The sequence below is a fragment of the Sceloporus occidentalis genome, unplaced genomic scaffold (genome assembly GCF_023333645.1).
Source record: "Sceloporus occidentalis isolate IW3139 unplaced genomic scaffold, rSceOcc1.0.p SCAF_8, whole genome shotgun sequence".
NCBI classification, from domain to species: Eukaryota; Metazoa; Chordata; class Lepidosauria; order Squamata; family Phrynosomatidae; genus Sceloporus; species Sceloporus occidentalis.
Genome location: NW_028316988.1, coordinates 30,180,998 through 30,206,039, shown reverse-complemented (window position 1 = coordinate 30,206,039; position 25,042 = coordinate 30,180,998). Strand labels below are relative to the sequence as shown.

The window sequence follows — 25,042 nt, the reverse complement described above, 5'->3', positions numbered from 1 at the left end:
TTGTGCCGAATATGAGATGCATCTCCCTTACAGCTCCAGTTGAAAAAAGTGCACATGGCAGAAAGTGCGAAAGACCTTTCTTTGGACTTTTTCACAGGGAGGAATGTATCACTGTAACAAAAGAAGAAGAAGGGGGGGGGATCCAAAAATCAGGGACGTAGCCAAGGGGTGTTCTTGGGGTCCGGACCCCCCCTTCCATTAGAAAAATGAATGGTGTGTGCTGCTGCGCTGCTGCACCCAAGCCCCATTATAATGGTGGCACTTAGTCTTGAGCATCCATGGATTTTGTGATCCACGAGGGATCTTGGAACCAAACCCCAGCGGATTTAACAAGGGTCCACTATACAGTACTGCTCTGAATGGACAGCTATCTGACCTGGTACAGCTAGCAGGTGTGCAGGGTTTTTTGGTGTGCAGATGCTGATCCTCACAGTCCTCATCCTCGTCACCATCCACCCTGAAGAACCCCAAAATGGAGGCAGGTGGGTCGATCCGTATTGTCAACCAACCAGCTCTGACATTTTTTCATCACCACCCCAGTTTAGTTATTTAGTAAAGCTAAGGGGTCTTAGCTGCCCACTCAAGACCAAAGCACTTTCAAAATACTTTACACTGGAACAGGGAAACCTCCCGGGAATATATTATTGCTGGGAAGATATATTTCCATCTACTCCTGCTGCAGAGAGGATTGAAGCTAAGGTCAGAAGAAGGGGGGAGTCTAAGGTGGCAGGTTGCCATTGTCTGCTCCTCAAAAGGTCCCAGTGGGATGGGAAAGAATGAATGAGAAGGCAGCTAAGAGGAATGTTAGAAGAGAGAATCAAAAGGAAGTGGAGGAAAGAAAGAATGAAAGAAAAGGGGGGAAAGTAGAAGGGAACTGAGAAGGATGGGAAAAGATGAATTAATGTGAATGTGGTTAGAATTGGGCAGTAGACTAATCGAAAGTGCACTTATAGTTTAACGTATGCTCAGTACTTTTGTCAATGTGTTGTTGTATTGTTGTGTGTGTATGTATTGGATATGAACAATATAATAAAATGTATTAAAGGAAAAAAGGGTTCCAGTGCTGTGACCCTGTGGCTCACACCAGAAATAGAAAACAGTGTAGTGGTAGTATAGAAATAGAAAACTATACAGTATAGAAATGGAAAACTAGCGTAGAGAACAGCTTCCAGCGTTAGCCAGCCTTCAGCAAAATCCCTCCTTGAATGTTCCAGACTTCAGATGGCTAAATAAATGTTTGAGCAGATGGCAGCATCTGGAAAAGCTCAGCTGTTTCTTCTTTTATTTGGCCAGAAGTATAAACAGATGTGTTTGCAGCACCTTTTTAACCCAGAAAATGCAGAGATCACCAAAAGCGTGGGATGAATTCAGGAGGCACTTACCATCCATAAATCTAGGTGAATTAGATTCCACTTCGGTGGAGTTGGGGCTACATAGACATAGAATCATAGAATCTCTTTTCCTGCAGTTTGCATCCAATTGGTCTGTGTTCGAACAAACTCTGTACAGTCAGAAAATCCAGGGGAAAAGAAGATAGTAAGCCTGTTGGTTGCCCTTTAACCACACACAGCTGAATTCTACAGACAGTACGGGATGCGGATATCGAAGGTCTCTGCTTGTGCAAACTGATATGTGCTTACCTCCTGATCCACTTCGCAGAAATGTTGCATGGATAAAGTCATGAGAACCTGGAGCTAATTGGAAGAAAGATAATGTAAACTGCAGAGAAGGAATATTGTGTTCCCACTTCCTGAGCCTTTTTCTCCCCAAAGTAGTGCATCAACATTTCTAACCAACAGCAGGGATATGGAGTCGAAGGCGGGGATATAGCTGTTGCTAAACAGAGTCCTCCAGTTTGCCAGAGATCATCCTCTCATGGCCAACGCAGTGAGCGCAGTCAGCCGTTGACCAGTGTTGCCGATAAGAGGTGCAAAATGCACACAACTTCTAGTGTATTGAACCAAGGCTTTGGAGAAAGTCACATATGATGTTCTTTTTTTAGGAGCAGGTAAAATACCTTCTGTGCGGAAGTAATAGTGTGTCCAGTTTGGAGCACTGCAATTCAAAAAAGATGTTGACAAGCTGGAGCGTGTCCAGAGGCAGGCAACCAAAATGGTGAAGGGTCTGGTATGCCAGACTTGGGAAGGTGGGTATGCTTAGCCTGGAGACGAGATGGTTAAGAGGTGACATGATAGCCCTGTTTAAATATTTGAAGGGGTGTCATATTGAAAATGGAATCTCTAGGTCCGACAGACACTGACCATAGAACTGCGCCAGAGGAGCTACAAACGCCTAGTAGAGTATTCTCTCTAGGAATAATCTCTAGGTCTTTCAGTGCAATTTTTAGTTAATGTTGACCATAGAGTTGCACTGGAGGACCTAGATATGCCTAGAGAGAACATATTAATCAAATCTGTGAACAATCAAACCCGCAAATATCAAAACTGCAAATATGGAAGGATCTGCCAAGTGACTTTTGCCTCATCCTCTATCCTCCTGCCTTTCTTCCAAGAGGCTCAAGATGAGAAGAAAATGGTTCTCCTCCCATTACCTACTCCATCCCATTTTATCCTCATGTGTTTGAGGTCGATTTCAGTTGAGAGATTCCAACTGGCCTACAGTGAGATTCAGGACCAAATCTAGTCCCCTTGGCCCTGATCTGACACATTAATCTCTACACATAAACAGCTGATAACTTCACAGAACATCAAGCTGTATCATGAGATAGAATATACAGCACATTTCTTATCTTTCGAGTTCAAAACGTACTTGCTAATTTTAGAAAGCCGAGATATTTATGGAATAACTGTGTTGCTTCATACTCTATAGATATTTCCTATGGGAAAGAAGTTGATTAGCCTTTCGCGTTTTGGCCTCCTCTGGTTTTGCATTTTTCCATTTCAGGGTTGCAGTAAAAGGGTGATCAGTTAAATCGGTTGTACTGCATTTAAGTATTTAAATTGTAAATGTACATGCATTTAAAGCACAAGGAAGGTCTCTAGGAGATACCAGTACAGAGGAAACTGTTGCTTAATAAAACATCCACCGCAGATAGTTGTTGCCCAGGTTATAGATGTAAAGTTATATGAGTATTAAATGTGTGTGTTTCATTTCATGCAGATAAATGTTCAACTGCCCAGGGGAAATGCTCATTGTGGAAGAGATGCAGCTGTTTTCCTCTTGGGATCCTGTGCAGACACTTCGGCTGGCTCCTCAAAAGGTACAACATCTGTCCTGGTGCAATATCACTCCTTTCCATCTCCTTTTCCTCCTTCCGTTTCCTTTTTTTAACAATGTGTATGTGTTACATACTTCCAAATCAACTATTAACAAAAATGACTCTCTCCTAGCAAAGGCGTCATACCAGACTGGGCAAGGTCTCCTTGCCCCTACCATCACTATGGCTGAACTCTAGTTTGCTAATGATTACTAACTTTAAATGTAAAAATCTCATCATTTATAGGAAATCAGTCCTCGAGAGCATCTAGTCTGACCTCAAATGCAATTGCATTTGTAGAATCATAGAATCATAGAATCGTGGAGTTGGAAGAGACTCCAAAAAGGGCCATCCAGTCCAACCCCATTCTGCCATGCAGGAACTCTCCATCAAAGCATCCTGACAGATGGCCATCCAGCCTCTGTTTAAAGACCTCCAAGGAGGGAGACTCCACCATAATCTCTGAGGAAGGAGTGTGTTCCACTGTCGAACAGCCCTTACTCTCAGGAAGCTCCTCTGAATGTTGAGCTGGAATCTCTTTTCCTGGAGCTTGCATCCATTGCTTCATTGGGTCCTAGTCTCCGGAGCAGCAGAAAACAAGCTTGCTCCCTCCTCAATATGGCATCCCTTCAAATATTTAAACAGGGTTATCATATCCTCTCTTAACCTTCTCTTCTCCAGGCTAAACATCCCCAGATCTCTGAGCCTCTCCTCATAGGGCTTCATAGTTTCCAGACCCTTCACCAGTTTAGTCTCCCTCCTTTGGACACATGGCTCCAGTTTCTCAATGTCCTTTTTGAATTGTGGATCCTAGAACTGGACAACTATTATTCCAGGTGGGGCCTGACCAAAGCAGAATAGAGTGGCACTATTACTTCTCTTGATCTAGACACTATACTTCTATTGATGCAGCCTAAAATCGCATTGGCCTTGTTAGCTGCCGCATCGCACTGTTGACTCATGTTCAACTTGTGGTCTACTTGAACTCCTAGACCCCTTTCACATGTTGTCTCCTTAAACCAGGTGTCCCCCATCCTATATCTGTGCATTTCATTTTTTCGCCCTAAGTTCAGTACCTTACATTTCTCCCTGTTGAAGTTCATTTTGTTAGCTTTGGCCCAGCTTTCTAGTCTATTCAGGTCATTTTGAATTTTGATCCTGTCCTCTGGAGTGTTAGCTATTCCTCCTAATTTGGTGTCATCTTCAGATTTGATAAGTGTGCCCCCAATTGTACTGTACATCTGGGCATGGAACTTTAGATTAGTCATTCAGTTATTGATGGGGGTCTTGTTGTTCTTGTTGTGATATTTACTGCTATCCTGCCTTTTTCCCAGATTGGGATTCAAAGTGGTTTGCAACAATTAAAAAAGACATCATTAAAAATTACAAGATAAAGAAATTAAATCAAAATTAAACAATTAAAAAAAAGTTAAAGCCAAATTAAAAGATACACCCTTAAACACACACACACCAGCACAATAATCAGCAATAGGGAATTAATTGGAAGTATTTTAATCGTATGCTGTATTTTATACTGTGTTATTATTCGTTGTTGTAAGCTGCCTCGATCCTGCAGGAGAGACAGCATATAAATAAAAATTGTTGTTGTTGTTGTTGTTAACATCCATCACATTATGTAAGACGGGACTTACTATTAAAGTAACAGTAAGCTGTCTATGGAATTAAATCCATTGGAAATGTTGATTTAGATGCCCCAGAAGAATCTCCCATCACTTCCTTTAAGTAATGGTTGGCAAGATCTCTGTCCTTACCAATGGTTTCCAGTTTTGCAGGAATTCAGTCACACCCCAAAAGAGCATAAATATCAATGTACCACTTTTATGGTCCCATGAAATAGAAGGGGGGCACCACTATTCAGTCAGACAAAGTCCTGTGGTCCATTTCAGGAGAAGACAGTTTCCTCTTTTCTCCTGTGTTTAGTTTGTAAACTCCTCAGGGCAGGGACCTGTCCTCTTGCATTTTTCCCAATTGTTAGCAGCAACTACTGTATTTATATAAGTCTAGAAATTTAGTCAAAAAAATGACCCAAGAAATCTGAGTCAACTTATCCACGGAAGTACTGTACTTTAACTCTCTCTCTCTCTCTCTCTCTCTCCCTCTATCTATCTATCTATCTATATATATATCCCCTGATGAAAAGGAAGTGTGTAACCTGTCCTGGAAGCCATCCATCCATCATTTAGTGTGAGCACAAACAATTCATGCTGGAATTTTGTAAGTTCTTTGGCATTGTTTTCCTTAGCTTCATAGATCCTTTGTTACATGCCCCTAAATTTTACACATGGGACTTACACATGGGTCATATCAAAATCCATAATTTTGGCCCCAAGACCTGCCCTCAACTTAGACATGAGGTTGACTTATAGTCGAGTATATATGGTAAAACAGGACTGGCGTCTGCAGTGAGTCTGGGACCCATCTGGGGTTTGCATGGACTGCCAAAAATGTCCCCAACCACATTGTGTCTGGTTTTGAAAAATGTTAAATGTTTTATATATTAAATAGAGCAGCAGGAGGGGCGGCAACCTTTTGAAAAGGCGAAGTACTGCTCCTGGAGGATTGATGGATCATTTGCAGCCCCTTGATCCAAATGAATCTTCGATCGTCGTGTGTGTCTAATTTAAGATCCTCGTTCATAGCCCCCCTACAACTGTCGGGGATCCACTGAACCTCAGTTTCTTGCAAAGCGTTTGCTCTAATACTGAATTCTGACCCCTTCCCCAGCATAAAAGAGAGGCTGTTGTGTGCCTTGCAGCATCTCTGCTTTTTGTAGCTGTTGGCACCGCTCCAGTTTATGCCTCCGAAGCGCATTGTTCTCAGCTTCTTTTCACAGGAGAAAGTCCCTGTTTGCTCTGAGGCTCAATCATCACTCTGGCAAATTTCAAGGCTGAGCGAGGATGCTTTTAGAGAGAGAGCTGTTGTGCAACTTTGAATGTCTCTATGAAGTATTTATTTTAACCTCTCTTCTTGCTTTTCCCCCCAGAGATCTGATTTACATTCTCAGAAATGCAGATGCCTCCGGGTGTCCTTAAAGTGGGTAGGGAAACATTTTCTCATTTCCATGGTTTTTAAGCCATTGCTAAATCTGTACAAACGCAGAAGTGCATGGCTGAATTACGCACCAAAACAACACTCCTATGGAGTCAGATAGCATGAAGCAGTGTGTGGATTTGGTCTCCTTCTTATTTGCACAGTACTCAGATTATGGCCTAAAGACAGATGTCTTAACTTCCTTCACCTTTTGTGACAGGTCAGTTCTTGTGTGTGTATATACCTTTGAGTCATTTTTGTACATTTATGACAACCCCATGGATTTCATATGTTTTTTCTAGGCAGGGAATATTCAGAGGTCGCTTGCCAATTTCTTCCTCTGAAATACCTGCTGCAGCTGAAAGAGTACAGAAGACATGGTTTGACTAAAATATGTGGGACTGGAGGGTAGGGAATATGAGTTTGATGCTTCTGAGTTTCACAAAGATTCTTTATCATTCCCATCATAATGTAGGGACTTGATGGGTTGGAGCCAGACCTGCTGCCCATTCACAGGCCTCATTTCCACTTATAAATAAATCGCTTCACAATCCGAATTGATGGATCAGTTCGGCAGCGGAGCGTGGTTCACACCACATGTGCCCTGATCGCGTTTTCTTCCGATCCGCATCTCATTCACACTGACACTGAATCAATTCGTGCATTCGATTCTTCAAATCCATTCTTAAAATCGATTCCAATCTGCATCTGGTTCACACTTGCACAGAATCAATTTCTCCAAAAAGATGTGGAAAAAAATCAGTGTCAAAAAGACATGGGTTAAATGGCTCTAGCGCATGGCCCCCCCTCTCCCAATCGCTTCGGTGATTCGGTTCAAGTGGGAAGCAGGGTCATTTAAACCGCTTCAAACCGATTTGCAAACTGGTTTAAGATGTAGTGGGAATGAGGCCACAATTTGCAATTATAGCACTATTATTCCCCTTTAACTGCCATGGGTCCATCCTATGGAATCCTGGGATTTGCAGTTGAGGGAGTGTATTTAGAATCCTCAGCCGCAGAGATCTAGTGCCTCCCCAAACTATAAACCCCAGAAAGTCATATGATGGAATACTGGCAGTTAAAGTACAATTGTACCTCTATAATTCTGCAGTGTGAATGAGTCCCTGCCCATCCTTGAAGTTTCATGGGCTTTGATGGGCAGCTTTCATAAATCTCCCAGCCAGTGGTCATCCCAGCAGATTCACAGTACTGGGAGTTGTAGTCCAAAAGTCACTTTTCCAAACTCTGCTGCCACATAGCATTCTTCTGCCATGCTGTGTGATGTTTTTATTGGCGGCTGTCAGGCCTGGCTGTCTGGTGGCTACATCTCAGAGTGTTGTGGGTAGTTGGCAAAGGAGGTCCTCAAACCTGGAACCCAGATCCCATAGACACACCCTAATATTTATTTATTTATTTATTTATTTATTTATTTATTTATTTATAGCCTGCCCAATCACAAGAAATCTGGGCGGCTTACAGCAATAAAAATACATAGAGAATACAATAAAATAAAATACAATAAGATAAGATAAAACAGAGCGACGTAAGTCACTCTTGCTTTAATACCATGTCTGTCTTCAACCTGTTTCTCAGGACGCCAAACAAAAACCTTTGGTGCATGAAGGACAAATTTTAGTATTCTTCTTCTTCCTCTTCTTTTTATTATTATTATTGTTGTGGTTGTTGTTGCACCGTAAGCTTTACACAGCACTTTACAAAGCGAAAGAATTCCAAATACAAATAACAGCCTGCCCACAGCATACAATCTCAAAGCAAGAACCAGAATTATAAAATGAACAGCATATCATTCTAACAAGAAATTTAAAACCAAATAATAATAATAATAATAATAATAATAATAATAATAAATTTTATTTTTATACCGCTTTTCCAGAAGATCAAAGCGGTGTACCCAAATTTAAAACCAGTTACAAACACATGATAAATAGATAAAACCAGTAACACAATATACAATATACAAATCTAAAACAATACAGTAATTCGAAAGGGTGAGGCAGAAAGTTGATGGGATCAAAGTGTCAGAAACCACCTTCAGTCAGGCATTCAGGGTGTATTCTGCCATGAGGTTTAGATAGATAGAGAGAGAGAGAAAGAGAGAGAGAGAGGGAGATAAATAAATAAATAGAAAAACAGATAGATAGATAGATAGATGATAGATAGATAGATAGATAGATAGATAGATAGATAGACAGTCACTTTGAGGATGCCGCCATGAGGACTAAGATGGTCACGTAGTGCATGGCAGTTAGGCAGTTTTATGAGGGGTTGTTGGGAATCCGAAACCAAAGATGCATACAGCCTTAGATCTCTACTTGGTAGAAGAGCCAGGAACCAAATGGCCAACCCCCCCCCCCTCCTTTCCCCCTTCAGACCAAAGGGAGAAATTCTACATCAAAGGCTGAAACGTAGGGAACCAACTCAAAGGGAGGGGTTTGGGGAATTGTAAGGTTCTGTCTCTATTTGGAACTCCTCAGTTTCAACAAAGACGTGGCAGGAATACTTCCACTCAAGTCCTTACAATAAACTTTCTGATCTACCTGAAGTTTGTCGTGGATTTTTGGTCAGAGTAATCCCAAGTCTCACACAAAGTACACTAGTTCATTTTCCAGAGGGGAAGGCTTGACAGAAGAGGAAATTTTTAGCCTCTTTTTGAATGTTAAAGTAGGCCCACAGCAATGCAAGTGTCAGTAATACAAGCATAAAATCATAACATCAAAACGTAGGTTGGAAGGCTTCCCCGAACAGAGCCATCTTTAGTTCGGACGTAAAGTGAACTAAGGAGGTCATGGTTCAAAAGAGCATCGGAAGGCGATTCCAAAAGTAAAGAGCAGCGCAAAAGAAAGGAGGGGGGGGGGGGAATCTGAGAATAATAAATAATAAATAAAATATCCAAAAGAGAGGGGTCGACCAGGAGTGAAAAGTGGTGGGCACCAAATGGAAGGAGGCTTGTGGAAGAGGATCAGGAGATCACCAAGATACTGATCTATTCTGCTCTGGTCAGGCCCCGCCTGGAATACTGTGTCCAGTTCTGGGCACACAATTCAAAAAGGATGCTGAGAAACTGGAGCCATGTGTCCAAAGGAGAGTGACTAAAATGGTGAAGGGTTTGGAAACCATGAATCCCTATGAGGAACGCCTTAGGGAGCTGGGGATGTTTAGTCTGGAGAAGAGAAGGTTAAGGGGTGATATGAGAGCCCTGTTTAAATATTTGAAGGGATGTCATATTGAGGAGGGAGCAAGCTTATTTTCTGCTGCTCCAGAGAACAGGACCCAATGGAGCAATGGAGGCAAGCTCCAGGAAAAGAGATCCCAGCTCAACATTAGGAGGAACTTCCTGAGAGTAAGGACTGTTAGACAGTGGATCACACTCCCTTGGAGAGTAATGGAGTCTCCTTTCTTAGGGGTCTTTAAGCAGAGGTTGGATGGTCATCTGTCAATGGGGATGCTTTGATGGAGAGTTCCTGCATGGCAGAATGGGGTTGGACTGGATGGCCCTTGCAGTCTCTTTCCACTCTACGAATCTGTGATTCTATGATTCTATGTCAGGAAGCAGAGAAGGGTGAGGTTTCAAAGAGCAAGGACAGGGAATCCACCAAGAGAGGCAGCTGGGCTGTCACTCACATTGCTGGCAAAAAGGGACCTCAACCAGTGCCCTTTAGATCAAGGGTCATGGAGGAGGAATGGCAATAATTATTATTATTATTATTATTATTATTATTATTATTATTATTTTATTGAAGAACAAAATATTGCAAGGGTTGGGGGGGGAAGCTTACATTGGATTTGGAGTTTTAGTTTTAAAGCGTCATGGCTCTGTCCTGCCTAGGCAAAGGGATCTTCTGACCTTCATCTGACACAAGAATCCTAGCTGAGGCTATCGGCCAGGACTTAATGGAACGGTATTGTTTGCTAACAACAACAACAACAACAACTGCTTACACACATACATACAGCACTGGCCTCCAGCCTTTCCTAGTGCAATAGGATTATATAATAATAATGTCCGTCTTCTCCAAAGATAGTCTTGCTTTTACCATCAGAATAGCAAAATTATTCTCTCTCCTTCCCACTTTGCCCCTGCAACACACTGACACACAGCTCTTTGTGCTTAAAATACCCTCCAACATTTCACTGACAAAAAAGAGGACACTTATGGCTATGCAAAATCAGAGTGTGATAAGGTAGCCACTCATGGTTAGTAATGAGAAAGGACACACAAGCTAGGAGAGGCTTCAGCAGTTTGCTTTTGCCGGAACCTTCTGGGAAGGGTGATATTGTGTCCCGTCCCTTCTTCTTCCCCCTGCCAAGTTAGTTGAGTACTAACTATTTTTGCACTTCGAGCTCAGTTTGCAGCAATTAATGTAAGCTGAGAGCAAAGGAGGAAAATGACAGGAGGAGGAGGAGGAGAGAGAGAGACATTCCCACTTGCAAATTAACCGCTTTGTGATCCTAATTGATGGATCGGTTTGGCAGCAGAGCGTGGTTCACACTACATTTGCTCCAATCACATTTTCTTGCTGTAAAATAAAATAAAATAACCCACTTCGGGTTCACATTGATGAATAAATCGATTCAATTTAAACTGTTTCCTGCCGGAGTCTCTCAAAATAACCCACTTCTAGTTCACATTGGCAAATGAATCGGTTCAATTTGAAGTGTTTTCAGTGGGATTTCTTCCCCTCTGTTCATCACTTCAATTGCATTTATGTACTTCCGAACAATGACTGCAAGGGGGGGGGGGGACACAGGTTGTTAATTTCCGCTTTCCCCACCCGGCAACTCCTTATCACATCATAGTATATTGATTCTGATCCGCATCTTGTTCACACCGACACTGAATCAATTCGTGAATTCGATTCTTCAAATCGATTTGCGTAATTGATTCCGATCTGCATCTGGCTCACACTTGCGCAGAATCGATTTATCCAAAAAGACGTGAAAAAAATCAGCGTCAAAAAGACATGGGTTAAATGGGTCTAGCACATGCCCCCCCCCCCCCCCCCGAATTGTTTCAGCGATTCGGTTCAAGTGCTTTGGTCAGGCCTCACCTGGAATACCATGTCCAGTTCTGGGCACCACAATTCAAAAAGGACGTTGAGAAACTGGAGCCATGTGTCCGAAGGAGGGTGACTAAAATGGTGAAGGGTCTGGAAACTATGTCCTATGAGGAAGGACTTAGGGAGCTGGGGGTTTTTAGCCTGGAGAAGAGAAGGTTAAGAGGTACTATGATAGCTCTGTTTAAATACTTGAAGGGATGCCATATTGAGGAGGCAGCAAGCTTGTTTTCTGCTGCTCCCAAGACTAGACCCGGAGCAATGGATGCAAGCTACAGGAAAAGAGATTCCATTCCACCTAAACATTAGGAGGAACTTCCTGACAGTAAGAGCTATTAGACAATGGAACACTCTTCCTTGGAGTGTGATAGAGTCTCCTTCCTTAGAGGTCTTTAAACAGAGGCTGGATGACCATCTGTCGGGGATGCTTTGATTGAGAATTCCTGCATGGTAGAATGGGGTTGGACTGGATGGCCCTTTTTGACTTCTCTTCCAACTCTCTATGATTCTATGATTCTATTCCCCCAGTCGCCTTCTGGCAAATACATAACTTTCTGCAGGAGCTATTCTGTCTACACTTAAATCTAAAATATCAGTGGGTTGTTAGAAGCGGGGCCCTGGCACTCAGAGTCTGATGCAGTAATTGGAGAGTAGACCCAGGAGTGCAGTTCCCTCTTTGGTTCATTGCTTTCATTGTCTTTTGAATCTGGCCTATGGTGATTGTGAGTCTTCTGAGGGACACTGCGTGAAAGCTTTGTGGGCTGGGGGCGTTCTTCTGTGATGCTGTTGCTCTGAGGGTAATACTGTTTTCAAAAGGCAAGAATGTGGGGGCATTTTCTTTTAAATACAAAACATTTCCAGCTCCATGGAAATGGTGCAAAGGCTAGGGCTGCTGTTACCTGCTGGACCCCTTACTGTCTTATCATTTTTAACCCTGGTTTGGACCCAAGGTGTTCCCACATATGTGGGAGTGAACATGGGCAGGTTTGGAACAGTGGCTTGTAGTAAACTTCTAGTGGTGTCACCAGTGAGCTCAACTTGAACGAAATCATAGATATTAAAGGGTAGGAAGCACATTGCAATTTCAGTAGCCCCCAACCACCGGACTGAGCTGGGGAGTTGTACATGGGTGGGTGGGGGGTGATGAGCCAGAATTTCCCATGCTTTTTCTTTAGAGTCACTGTGCAAATGGGTAGCATTTACATAGAAGGACTAGGAGTAGCTTGCACACTAATTGTCTCACCGGCAGATCGTAAAATGCATGCACTCCATGGTCCAAATGTGTGCAGTCATCAGTATGCGCTCTGTTTAAAAACCTCCAAAGAAGGAGACTCCACCACATTCGGAAGCAGCATATTTCACTGTCAAACAGCCCGAAACAGTTACTCATTCAGATATGCCATGGGTAAACTCTTGTCTGCATCAGACAGGATAGCAGTAGTCGAGGCTGATGCAGAGAGGTAACAAAATTGTCCACTTCCATAGCAAAAGCTGACTGCACAGATGCAATCCTGGAGCAACCACTCATTCAGGGAATCAATGGACAGCTTCCTCTGCAGCATAAACAGCAGTTTATTGTTGTTATTATCTGCCCTCGAGTCAACCTCAACTCATTGCAACCCTGTAGATAAGACACCTCCATGACTCCTTCTTTTGTGCTTAGAAGTTGCCTTGATGGCACAGTGGTTAGATGCCAATACAGCAGTCACAATGTTGTAAATTCGATCCTAGAGGAGGGCTCCAAGATCCACTCAGCCTTCCATCCTTTCGTAGGTCAGTAAAATTAATACCCAGCTTGTTGGGGGCAATTGGCTTACACACTGTAAACCACTGATATGCGGTTTAGAATTGTACTTGCTATTGCTATTAGTTCCTGCAAGCCCATGCCTGTGTCCCTCCTGACTGAGTCCATCCATCTGGCATGCGGTCTTCCCCTCCTTCTTCTACCTGCTGGCATTATTGTCTTTTTCAGTGATCCATGTCTTCTCGTTATATGGCATGTCTACATTTGGAATGAACTAAGTGATCCAACTGTATCTAAATATCATTTTTTTAAAATGCATAATCGACTGTCCTTCTCCGATTATTGAGAAGAACAAGGACTCAGACAGAGATGTGGCAAACAAGCCTCTTGACCATGTTGCTGTGATATCACTTTGAACTTTGTCTCTGGCAATTCTGGATATTGTCATGAATGGAAAGCATGGATGTTAAAGCCTGTATGGTCAGGTGAATTTTGAAGATGTCACAGAAACTCGGTTGTGTTCTGAGTCTGCGGAAATCTTAGGGACCAAACAGACAGGCCAAAATAAAGCTGCTTCGGGTCACTTTGGAGGTATGCTGTTTAAATGATGCATGCGTCCTAAGAGTCTGGAAGCCGCGCCAAAGCTACGCTGCAATTCTAAGGACTGGAGCACAACTTCTGGCCTCTTAAGATGCATGTGTCATTTAAACAGCATATCTCCAAAGTGACCCGAAGCAGCTTTATTTTGGCCTGTCTGTTCAGGCTCTTAGCTTTGCTTAGCTCCACTTTTACCGCCCTTTTTGCCACCAACTGGAACAAAGAGTCTAAAGACAAAGCTTGCCAAAGACACCTTGGAAAAGTAGGATGAGTGTCATCTCCGACCTGCCAACGGCGGGCTATCTAGCTTCATCAACTGCTCTTTTTTAGAAACTAATTATTTGATGCACAGCAGATTATAACTTAATTGGGTCAACATGAACTGGAACGGAGGTGAACCTCACACGCTTCACTCCTACCATCCCAGCCCCACCTAGCTGAGCATCAGCGTTGGCCGAACTTGTGATGGAAATATTTAAAGTGGGTGATTTCGAGCACGTATTACTCAGCCCTTCACAAGTTTGCGCATGAGGATCTCGCCATGGCCTCTGTGACTCAGAACCTTGAGACTCTGGCTTGGATAGGAGGCTGGGCCCATGATGCTAGAGCTGCAGCCAACTTAGCAATAGCCAAACTACTGCTCACCCCGACCCTGCAAAAAGAGGAACAGATGCTTTGGGGAGGAAAAAGCAAGGACACTGGAGGGAAGGCTTTCTATAAACAAGTTAAAAACGGGGTGTACTCTTCTCTCTGAGATGTACCTCGCGCACAATCTGTTCATGAGCAGCGCTATGTTGGATCAAGCCAAGTGTGAAACTATTCCCCACTTTTCCCAATTTGGCATCCTCCAGATGGCATAAGACTCCTGAGATGAGGGTCTAAAAGGTTAGGGCAGCTGGAGATTAAATTTAAATACCCAGCATGAAAATGTTGCTCTTTCAAACTTCGTTTGAAATATTTCGTTTAAATATTTCTCGCCCTTTGCCATGGGATCTCAGGGCAGTGTATGATTTAAAATGCTTCCAGATTAAAAACATAAATAATTGATACAAGGTTTTTTTTTAAAAAAAAACATTTTAAATAAAGCCACAATTAAAACTATTTTATTTCTTTTATTCATTTCTATCCTGCCTTTCTCTCAAAAATGGGATTCAAGGTGGCTTACAGCTTGAAAAGCTATATTACTTTAATACCATGTAAACACTGTGAAGTGAATTAGTCTCCAAAGGTTTAAATAAAAACCAACGTTTTGGTTTGGTGCTGGAAGAACAGTGTTGGTGCCACTCAGACCTGGTGGGTCAGAAGGGCATGTCACAATCGGGGCATCACCACAGAGAATTGTTTCTGACTTATAGTGTCCCTAAAGTGAACCCATCATGCTTTTTGGAGGTGGAAGTTGCTGAAAATAATTTTGTTGTAGAGAGGAAGAGGGTGTTAAAAAAAATAATAACCTATAACAGGTTTCAAATAATTCAACTGCTGGATTTGTATCCAGAGATTGTCCTGTTTGTGCAAAGGGGTATTGCTGGCATGGGATGGCATAGGTCACATTGGAGGAAGAGCACCTCTGATGTTGTGGGAGATGTGACTGGCCTCTGTAATATAGAGTAGATGTGCGAATAGAGGTGGCATCTGCGTTTGTGGCGAGGCACTGAGTTCTTGAAACAGAGGTTGGATGGATGTCTTTCAGGTGCGTTTTGGCTGTGTGCTAAGAATCATAGAATCAACTATGGAGTTTATCACACAAAGGAGACCGAGAGTTTATCCCATGAACAGCTTGGAAAGATTGAGTAATTATGTGAAACAATTTCACACGACGTCGCACAAAACCCACCATTAAAGTGGCCACAAAGAAGCATTAACACACATCTTTTTACTTTTGGGATTTCAACGACAATGCATTTCCGATATCATTTTATTTGTGGAATTGCGTGTGATAATCATTCACGCAATTACTCACCATTTTTGCTTTTTCTGCAGGATGTTTTAAATGCACTTTAATCTCTCTTAAATGCCAAAATTAGCCCCAGTGTGATAAATTCCTATGAAAATAATGCAGGTTGAATTTGGGTTGAATCTCTGTTGTTCACATGAATCCCGAATGCACCCAATTAAATTTTTTTTGAAAGGGCTACCCAAAAAAACACTCAGTCTGGGATAATCGATATCGGGTTTCCCCACAAGTTTTTTTAAATGATGTGCATCATCAGTAGTATGAATAACTGAAGTGAATAGACTGTGATAAAATGCTTCATGCATTGAATGTGTTCTGAATGCTTTCACATTGTCAATTCCATCCTGCGCCTGTCAGCAACCGATCTTGCAAAGATGTGCCTCAGTGTGGTTCCAATAACAAACCTGGAATGTGTGAATAATTCACATCATTGTGCTAAAAAAGAGTGATGTGTGAATGACCCTATTGAGTTGGACAAGACCTCAAAGGTCATCCAATCCAACCTCCTTTGGCCATGCAGAAGGACACCATCCAAGCCTTCCCTGGGATAGATGGCCATCCAGTCTCTGTTTAAAAACCTCCAAAGAAGGAGACTCCGCCACACTCCACACTTTTTGGGAGTGCTTTAGTTGACTGGACATTAGAAGGGACTTCTTGACTGTAAGAGCAGTTTGGCAATGGCATGGCAGTGGGGTTGGACTAGCTGACCTCTGAGGTCCCTTCCTCCTCTAATATCCTATGGTTCTGCTTTCCCAGGGGCTTCTGACTCAAAAGTGCTTGTGGAGAACAGCCGCAGCTTCCCGACAGAAGGGCTCTGGTGTGTGTATTAAAAAGGAAGAATGAAGGGAGTAAAAAGAAATGGAAAAAAGAAAAAGAAAAATGTGGCAGCACCTTTAAGATTGTCTCCCCCCTCCCCCAATGAGCTTTTGGTGATATAATCTAGGAATCCTAGTAGACCACAAGTTGAACATGAATCAACAGTGCGATGCGGCAGCTAACAAGGCCAATGCGATTTTAGGCTGCATAAATAAAAATATAGTGTCTAGATCAAGGGAAGTAATAGTGCCACTATATTCTGCTGCTCCGGAGACTAGGACCCGGAACAATGGATGCAAGCTCCAGGAAAAGAGATTCCACTCAACATTAGGAGGAACTTCTTGACAGTAAGGGCTGTTCAATAGTGGAACGCACTTCTTCCTTGGAGATTATGGTGGAGTCTCCTTCCTTGAAGGTCTTTAAACAGAGGCTGGATGGCCATCTGTCAATGGGGATGCTTTGACTGAGAGTTCCTGCATGGCAGAAGAGGGGATGGCCCCTTGGAGTCTCTTCCAACTCTTTGGTTCCAAACCCACTTCTTTGGCTGCAGGAGTGTGCAACTGTGTGTGTGTGTGTGTGTGTGTGTGTGTGTGTGTGTGTGTGTGTTTTCCCAGATGTGGTGCCCAGTGCCACCCACCAGGTGGCGCCACAGAGCCCCATTTGGAGAAGGAAGAGGAGGGGAGGAGGAGGAGGAGGAGGAGGAAACTCAGGAGAAGAAATGTGGTCAGATGAAGCAGAGTTGGCAGAGAAAGAAAGAATTTTGTAAAAAATACATATATACAAGAAACAAGAGAACAATAGTCCTTGGGAAGGAGAAGGAAAAGGACCTTCACAATGGAGATCAAGTGGGTAAGCAGTTCAGCTTTGTTGCAATTTCATTTTGGAGGGGGGGGGAATGCAGCTGCAAAAGGAAATTGCTTGCAACAGTGGAAAGAAAGCAAGGAGAAATGTTTGAATACAAAGAGGAGCTGTCAAGTCTCCTGAGGATGAGGATGTTGATGATGATGATGGAGGGGGGGTGTCTCTCTTTAGGGGTAGAAAGTTCTTTATCTTTGGGGTTCCCTTAAGGCTATGTTGAGTTAGAAGAGAGGAGAGTGGTAGCTCTTCTATTTGGCAACCTTCCCACCTTCCAGTCTCCATTCTTGGATATGTGTAGGGCATGCATCCATCTATCTGTGGGTTTGTATGTGTGCGTATATTAAACCCCCATATCTCTCTTTCTTTCTTTAAAGTGCACATCTACTCCCTTTCCCCAGATCCTATCCCCAGCATAGACAAGCAAATGGATCTCCAAAGTGAAATTCCAGATTAAATTTGAGGAGTATCTGGATCCGGAAAAAAGAAAGAAGGAAAGAAAGAAAGAAAGAAAGAAAGAAAGAAAGAAAGAAAAGCTGGCAACGTGGAAGGAGGATCAAGGCAAGAGACACAGCCTAGAAAGGATGGGGTGAGAAATCGTTGAGACAGACCCATAACCTATTTCTTGATTTCTTTGGTCACGGCGAGAGATGTCATGTCTGGTTTTTAAATTTTATTCCCAAAAGCGTGAGCCACAGGAAAAGCATGGACATTTCTAGACCGCTTGTCAGCGGACTCGGCTATGAAGCGAGGGATGAAAGGATGGGTTAAAAATGCAAGTGTGTCCTAAAGTTTCACAGTCCCAGGGAGAGATTGTTTTTTTCCAGAAATGCGAGATGGAAAGGTTTTAATGTGACAAAAGTAGGGAGATCAACAGAAAAGAGCGATGCATTACCAGTGGGGTGTGGCTGATATGTGCTTCCTATATATGTGGAAAAGGGTGGGATTCCGATTCTCTCCAGATTTGCTCATTTGCAGGGGTGACCTTCTTCTTTGCTCACGCCATCCTGGCTTCCACCCCACAAACTATTCTCTGTCTCCAAAGCCGGTGTTTAAAAAGAAACAAACCAACAAACCATGTGGCCAAGTCAACACCAATGGTCACCCCTTTAACTTTTCCCTGCCAAACTGTAGCACGCGGCAGTTGCAGCATAGGGGGCACCCTGCAAGACACTTAGACCTGGTCAGCGGCACCATGAGCCATGCTTGGGCACACCGTTTATTGAGGAAAGGGTGCCGCTTTGAGAGCAATGAGGGCAGGCTTCTTTCGCCCAACCTTGCCATAGCAATAGCAAGTACATTTCTATCAATGATCTAACACTCCCTAAGCCAGTGGTTCTCAACCTTCCTAATGCCGCGACCCCTTAATACAGTTCCTCATGTTGTGGTGACCCCCCAACCGTACAATTGTGGTGTCTCGGTTCCTAAGACCATCGGAAATATGGGTTTTCTGATGATCTTAGGCAACCCCAGTAAAAAGGGTTGTTCGATCCCCAAAGGAGCCGTGACCCGCAGGTTGAGAGCCGTTGCTCCTAAGTGGTTTGCACTGTGTAAGCCAATTGCACCCAAAAAGGTGGGTATTCATTTTACTGACCTATGAATGTATGGAAGGTTTGGAAGGTCAGCCTTGGAACCCTCCATGATTGAACTCACAGCGTTGTGGTTGCAGGACCGGCATTTATTGTTGTTGCGTACCTTGTGTTTCTGACTTACGGAGACCGTTTCATGGGGTTTTCTTTCACTTCTAACCTTTCTCTCTCCCCAATATATACACACCATACGAACCTCTCAAAGTGAGTCCCTCTCAAGCCCCTTTGGTGTAGCCACCTTCAATAATGACAAGTTGAAGCCAGTTTAGAGATGGTCAACAAGGGTGATAAGAAGCATGGAGAACATAGAAGGAAAGGTTGTGGGAGTTGGGCATGTTCAGCTGGGTGATACGTCTTTGACCTATCTCAAAATATCCCAGAGAGGAGGGATCAAATTTGTCCTCTGCTGCCCCAGAGGGCAAGATTGGGTCCAATGCTTTTAAGCTACAGGAGGTACGTTTTATATATATATATATATATATATATATATTCACAATACACAATATACAATAACAGTAACAATCACAGACATCACACAATAAACATTCCACAAGACATAACACAAGAGAACTACCCGGCACTACATCCTTTGGAAAGCAAACAAATAGTAAAGGAGGTAGCTTTTGATTGAACATTGGAAGGAACGTCTTGTCAGTAAGTGCGGTTCAGCAGTAGAACCAATTGCCTAGAGAGGTCTCCTTCTCTGGAGGTCTTCACAAAAGAGGTTGGACATCTGCCTGTTGGAGATGCTCCACTTGGAGTCCCTGTTAAACTCCATGGCTTGAGGAGCACCTGCCAACTCTAGGATGCCCCTTTTGAATCCCTTCTTGACATTCTGTGGGGACATTTGAGGATCCCACTTTGGCTTTACAGACGGAAAGGATTTGGCTCTAAGATCCCCTATTACTGACTTCTCATGACATTCGAAGAATCTGAGCAGGGAGTGCCATGTTGTGCCCATTAGTGTCCAGCATCTCCGGTTGCTGGTGTCTGATAATACTGGGATTGGAACAGTGTTGTGTGCATATTTGACTCTAAGATCTAAAGTTACCAAAGTCTCATGATACCAGAAGGACTTGATTGGGGTGTATAGTGTTGAGTTGGATGTGTGTCTCTTTACCTCTTTCTCCAGCTGTATATCTCTCTCATAATATGACAACATGTTTGTGTAGGTTATGTTCATGGAGTCCTAGATCCTAGAGTTGGCAGGGGCTCCAGAGGCCATAGAGTCCAACCCATGCTAGTTGGTTGGATAGCAATTCCAGCAGATTGCTATCCAAACATCTTTTGAAGATCTTCAGTGGAAAAGACCCCACCATCTTTCCAAATCATTGGTTCCATTCCATTCCATAACTGCTTTTATTTCTCATGTTCGAGTGAAACCATCTACCTTCCTGGAGTTTAAAACCATTAGACCTGTTCATTAGACCAGAGGACAACTCCTCTCTGGGACAAACTTTGGTGTACTGTATTTAAAAAGTGCATGTTGTATGTGTGTGGCTGGCCAAATGTTCCGATATTGGCATGTATATTATTATTATCATATATTGTTTTGATTTAAATTAATTTTGGAGGTGATAGATGACATGATGTAGGCATGTGGCGCGAAAGTGAATATACGTTTTCTTTCTTCTTCCTAATACTTGATCTCAGGATTATTGGATTGAAATAGACTAGTTTTAGAACTGGTTGAATCCCCATTAATTATTGGAACACTTATCCATGAGATGTATTCTTTGTTACCTGCTTCCCATTTCCATTTATGTCCTCTTTTCCTCACTGGAGATGAAGGGGCCATCCTTTACTCTCTTCCTCTCTGCCTTTATCCTCACAACAGCCCTGTCAGGTAGGTTAGGCTGAGAAAGAGCAGAGAAAGAGAGAGAGAGAGAGAGAGAGAGAGGTTGACTGAGATGAGCTGACCTAGTGAGTGTCATGGCTGAGTAGGATACTACTACATGCATCTCCCAAGTCAACATTCTTACCTTTAGACAGCTTTGTTCAGACCTGTCTCCTTTAAATAAAACTGCACAAGTCTCTGCCCATTGCTGCATCCGGTGGCAGTGAATTCCATGGGTGAAGGGCAGGGATAAGCCTTTCATGGTGTTAAAATGAATGGCATGCCCCAAGCAGAAGCTGGGAAATAATGATGTTGTAAGGAAGGGGCACTCTGGAAAATACCAGTGGGCCAGATTTAGCTCCCAGGAGGGCCAGATTCAGCCCCAGGTTTGCCCACCCCTGGCAGCGAGATGGAGGGAATGTTTGTTGTTGTTGTTGTTGTTGTTGTTGCTGTGTGCCTTCCAGTTGTTTCTGACTTATGATCACCCTAAGGCAAATGGAGTTTTACTGGCAAGATTTGTTGAGAGGGAGTTTGACTTTGGCTTCCTCTGAGGCTGAGAGAGTGTAACTTGCCCATAGCTGGGTTTCCGTGGCTGAGCAGGGGTTGGAACCTGGTCTCCAAAATTGTAGTCCAGTGCCCAAACCGTTGTAACATGCTGGCTCCTGGAGGGAATATCCTGCTTTTAAAGCCCTTTCTGGCCCCATCTGTGGTAGGGAAGGAGACAGATGCGAGCCCAGCCTCACCTTGGAACATGCATGCCAGCTGAGTCAGCATGGCAGTGGGCCAGCGGCTATTCTCCGGCATGCTTCCCAACCTCCTACACCTTGCCTCCAGCTAAGAAAGCAGCCACAGAAAGAGGAGGCAGATGTTTTGAGAGTTTTCAAAAGTGGGAAGTGAGACTTGAAACCACCCAACCCTTCCTCCTTGGAGGATTCACAGGCCGCCGGGACTCAGAGATAACCAGAGGCCCAGTCTCCCCGCCCCATGACCTCAGCTGAAATTGGCAGCATGGCCCTCCTGAATATGTCCAGAGAGACAAGTCGCATGGGACAACAAAGGGGGGAGGAGAGAAGGGGCTGAGAGCTTGGCCAAAAAATGGAGAGGGCAAATGTCCAGTAAGTGACCCCTTCCTTGTAGTAGACTCTGGTTCTGGCTGAAAATGACCAGGCATATTCCCCCTTTCCCTTCTCTCTCTCTCACACACATATGCATCTGAGGAAGTAGACTTTAGTTTACGAAAGCAAATGCTGCCAACTTCTTTCTTTCAGTTAGTCTCAAAGGTGCTGCAAGATCTCTCTTTCAATATCTCTCTCTCCTCTCACACACATACACACATACATGCACATGCAAGGTTCATCTTGATTTTTTTTCAAAATGGACAATAGGGGTTTATTCTGCCACTACAGAGAATAGGCGTTGTGTATTTTTAAGATGCACAAACCCTCCAGTGTTTCACAGATGAAAACTGGGGCACCCACGACCAAGCAGCATCTGAGGGTGTTCAAAATGGCAAGGCCTCTTAATGAGGAGAAATGGATAAGCTAGATGAGGCTGCGGCAGTTTGCTTTTGCCTGAGCCCACTGGAAAGTGCAAGGTTTCATCCCTTCCTCTCCTCTCCTCCCTGCAAGCCACCAGGCTAATCGAAGCGATATGACTTTTAGCAATAGCAAGTACATTTGTATATCGCTTAACAGTGCACTTAAGCACTCCCTAAGCAGTTTGCAGCGTGTAAGCGAATTGCCCCCAATAAACTGGGTGCTCATTTTAGCAATTTATGTAAGGATGCCAGGCTGAGTCGACCCTGAGCCCCTGGCTGGGATTGAACTCACAACCTTGAGTGGCTGTAGCATAGGCTTCTAACCATTGTGCCGCCAGGGCTTTTGCACTTTGAACTCAGTAAGTGGAAGACAAATGGAGAAAGAGAGAGAAACTGGGGCATTTTAAAGGCAGGTGAAAATGTGGGATTACTCGAGGCTGCCCTTGCCAAATCAGGACAGTTGGTGGGCATGGAGTTAAACTCCCATCATTCTACAATTGCAGTTGAGCTGGAGAGCTGCACTTTGCCCTTTCCGTAATGAGATAGAATGGAACCTCCTTATAGCAATAGCAATAATAAATACATTTCTATACCACTTATCAGTGCACTTAAGCACTCTGTAAGTGGTTTACAATGTGTAAGCTAATTGCCCCCAACAGTCTGAGTACTCATTTGTCTCTGAACCTCCTTGTTCAGAGATAAACTACCCCCATATGTAGTTTCAGGGGTGGGGTGGTACAAAGATGGTCTAGGCCTCGCCGCTGCCTCTGGCCCCACTTCTTTGTGCCCAGGAGGGGAAGTGGGAGGTTGGACTAGATATAGATGTATCTTAGGTCCAATCACATCCTTCTTCCTTTTCTCCATAAAACAGTAACATTAGGATCTAGGCTGAAACACTTGCTAGAGGGAATAGGTGAGCAAAATGTGGGGCTTTAGGTGTTGTTGGACTGCAACTCCCAACAGTGCTGACCAGCATGGCCAGTGATGAATGATGCTGGGAGTTGTGTTCAGCAGTGTCTGGAGGGTCCCTAGTAAAACATCTAAAACATCTTTTCAATTCAAAATTGGCCATCTTGATCTGCCATTCTCGACACAAGAGGTGGCAAAGGATGGTTGCTAGCAAAGCCTAAGGGAACTTGGGGAAACTGTATCTGAGCCATGAAACTCACTCACTTTGTCACTCTCTTCCTGCAGGATTGTTGTTATAAGGGTAAAATGGAAATGAGAAGAACTATATGCGCTCCCTTGTGCTTCTTGAAGTAAAGGCAGGATAGAAATGGAGCTAAGGACATATTACTTGTGCACTTAGAACTCAGTTTGCAGCAATGGAAGTAAGCTGAGACCAAAGCAGGCCCCAAAGAGGGACCCAAGGCAGCTAACAACACATATAAAACACATTAAAACAACAATTGTTATGTTAGAATAGCAAGTGGTAAAGTCAAAAGCTTCTCCAGCTAAGCAGTTTGATTCCTGTGGGGGACAAACCAGGGCCTAGAATCCTGTTGTTAATCGGAACTAGAATCTGACCCAAGGAGTCAGTGGATCATACATAAGATTTGGTGGGTGCACAGTGCATTTTAGGGGCAAGAAAATCACCCTAGATTATATATATATATATATATATATATATATATATATATATATGCATATATATAGGGACCTGAGGTCTTCAGGAGTCATCAGTGAGACTCCATGGATCATATGGTATGGGTCAGTGTGCCCACTCCTATGGCCACAGCATGTGCCTACACAGAATGTTCATCCCAGAGTCCTCTGTAGCCACAAACCTCTTGCCAACAAGGATAAATCAACAGAAGAAGAAGGTAAATGGTTTGAAGACCTTTGGCATAAAAAAATAATCTTCCCCTTCCATCCCAAAAAACAAAACCCAGTCAGTTATACAATACCAACAGCACTGTGCAGGCATAGGTTTGGATGTCCAGACTCCTTCCATGTGGCTAGGCTTAACAACTGATGGCAGCAGGCTTATTTGAGGAATAATGGAAACATGTTCACAGCAAAAGTGAAGTCTGGGATGAATGCGATTTAGAACGGCTAATCTTCTAAGCCCATTTCCCACCCAGCTAATCCCCCCACCCCTCTCCCCAACAGTCCCCCTTCAACACTCATTCCATGCTCCATCGTCCACATACCAAAGCATTCTCCACACTCCAAGCATTCGCCTCTCTAATCACCGCAGTGGAGTAGCCTTAAATTTAGGACTAGGGACACTCATCATGGAAACCCCAGGGCCATGTGTCTCCCCCTCCTCCAAAAATCCAAGCAGCTTGTGTTGGTTCATATCAGGAGACCCAGTTACAGCTGTTTTCATCACCAGGAGCAAGTCTTTTGTCCATGTAATGCCCCTTAATTGACTGTACGAGATCAAATCTTCTCCAAAGCAAGGAATTAAAATAACAAGAAAAGAGATTCCCATCTAAATGTTAGGAATAACTTTTTTAAAAAACTGTAAAAGCTGTTTGACAGTGGAATGGATTTCCTCACAGAGACTCTCCTCCTTTGGAAGTCTTTAAATAGATGTGAAGTCGAAGGCTTTCATGGCCGGCATCCATAGAAGAGACATCTTCTATGCCAGCATTCTCTGAAGATGCCAGCCACAGATGCTGGCGAAACGTCAGGAATAAACTCTTCTAGAACATGGCCACATAGCACAAAAAACCCACAAAAAACTCTTTAAATAGAGTTTCTCAACCTTTGATCCTCCAGCTGTTTTGGACTTCAGCACCAAGAAGCATTGGGTTGGATGGGT

General features: G+C 43.5%; 1 protein-coding gene across 6 annotated transcripts in view; it reads left to right on the top strand.

Moving 5' to 3' along the window:
• Positions 1–2,097: 2,097 nt before the first annotated feature.
• Positions 2,098–25,042, top strand: part of LOC149308495 (homer protein homolog 3-like) — a 62,786-nt gene continuing 39,841 nt past the window's right edge. For 3 of the 6 annotated variants that reach the window (XM_089535848.1, XM_089535843.1, XM_089535844.1), the window contains exons 1-2: positions 17,130–17,303; positions 17,687–17,898. In XM_089535848.1, coding sequence (XP_089391974.1) covers positions 17,894–17,898 — 5 coding nt within the window. In that variant the 5' untranslated portion in view covers positions 17,130–17,303; positions 17,687–17,893. Of the gene's footprint in view, positions 2,147–3,120; positions 3,221–17,129; positions 17,304–17,686; positions 17,899–25,042 lie in introns of those variants that run through there. The other 3 variants (XM_089535846.1, XM_089535847.1, XM_089535845.1) reach the window with 3 other exon arrangements.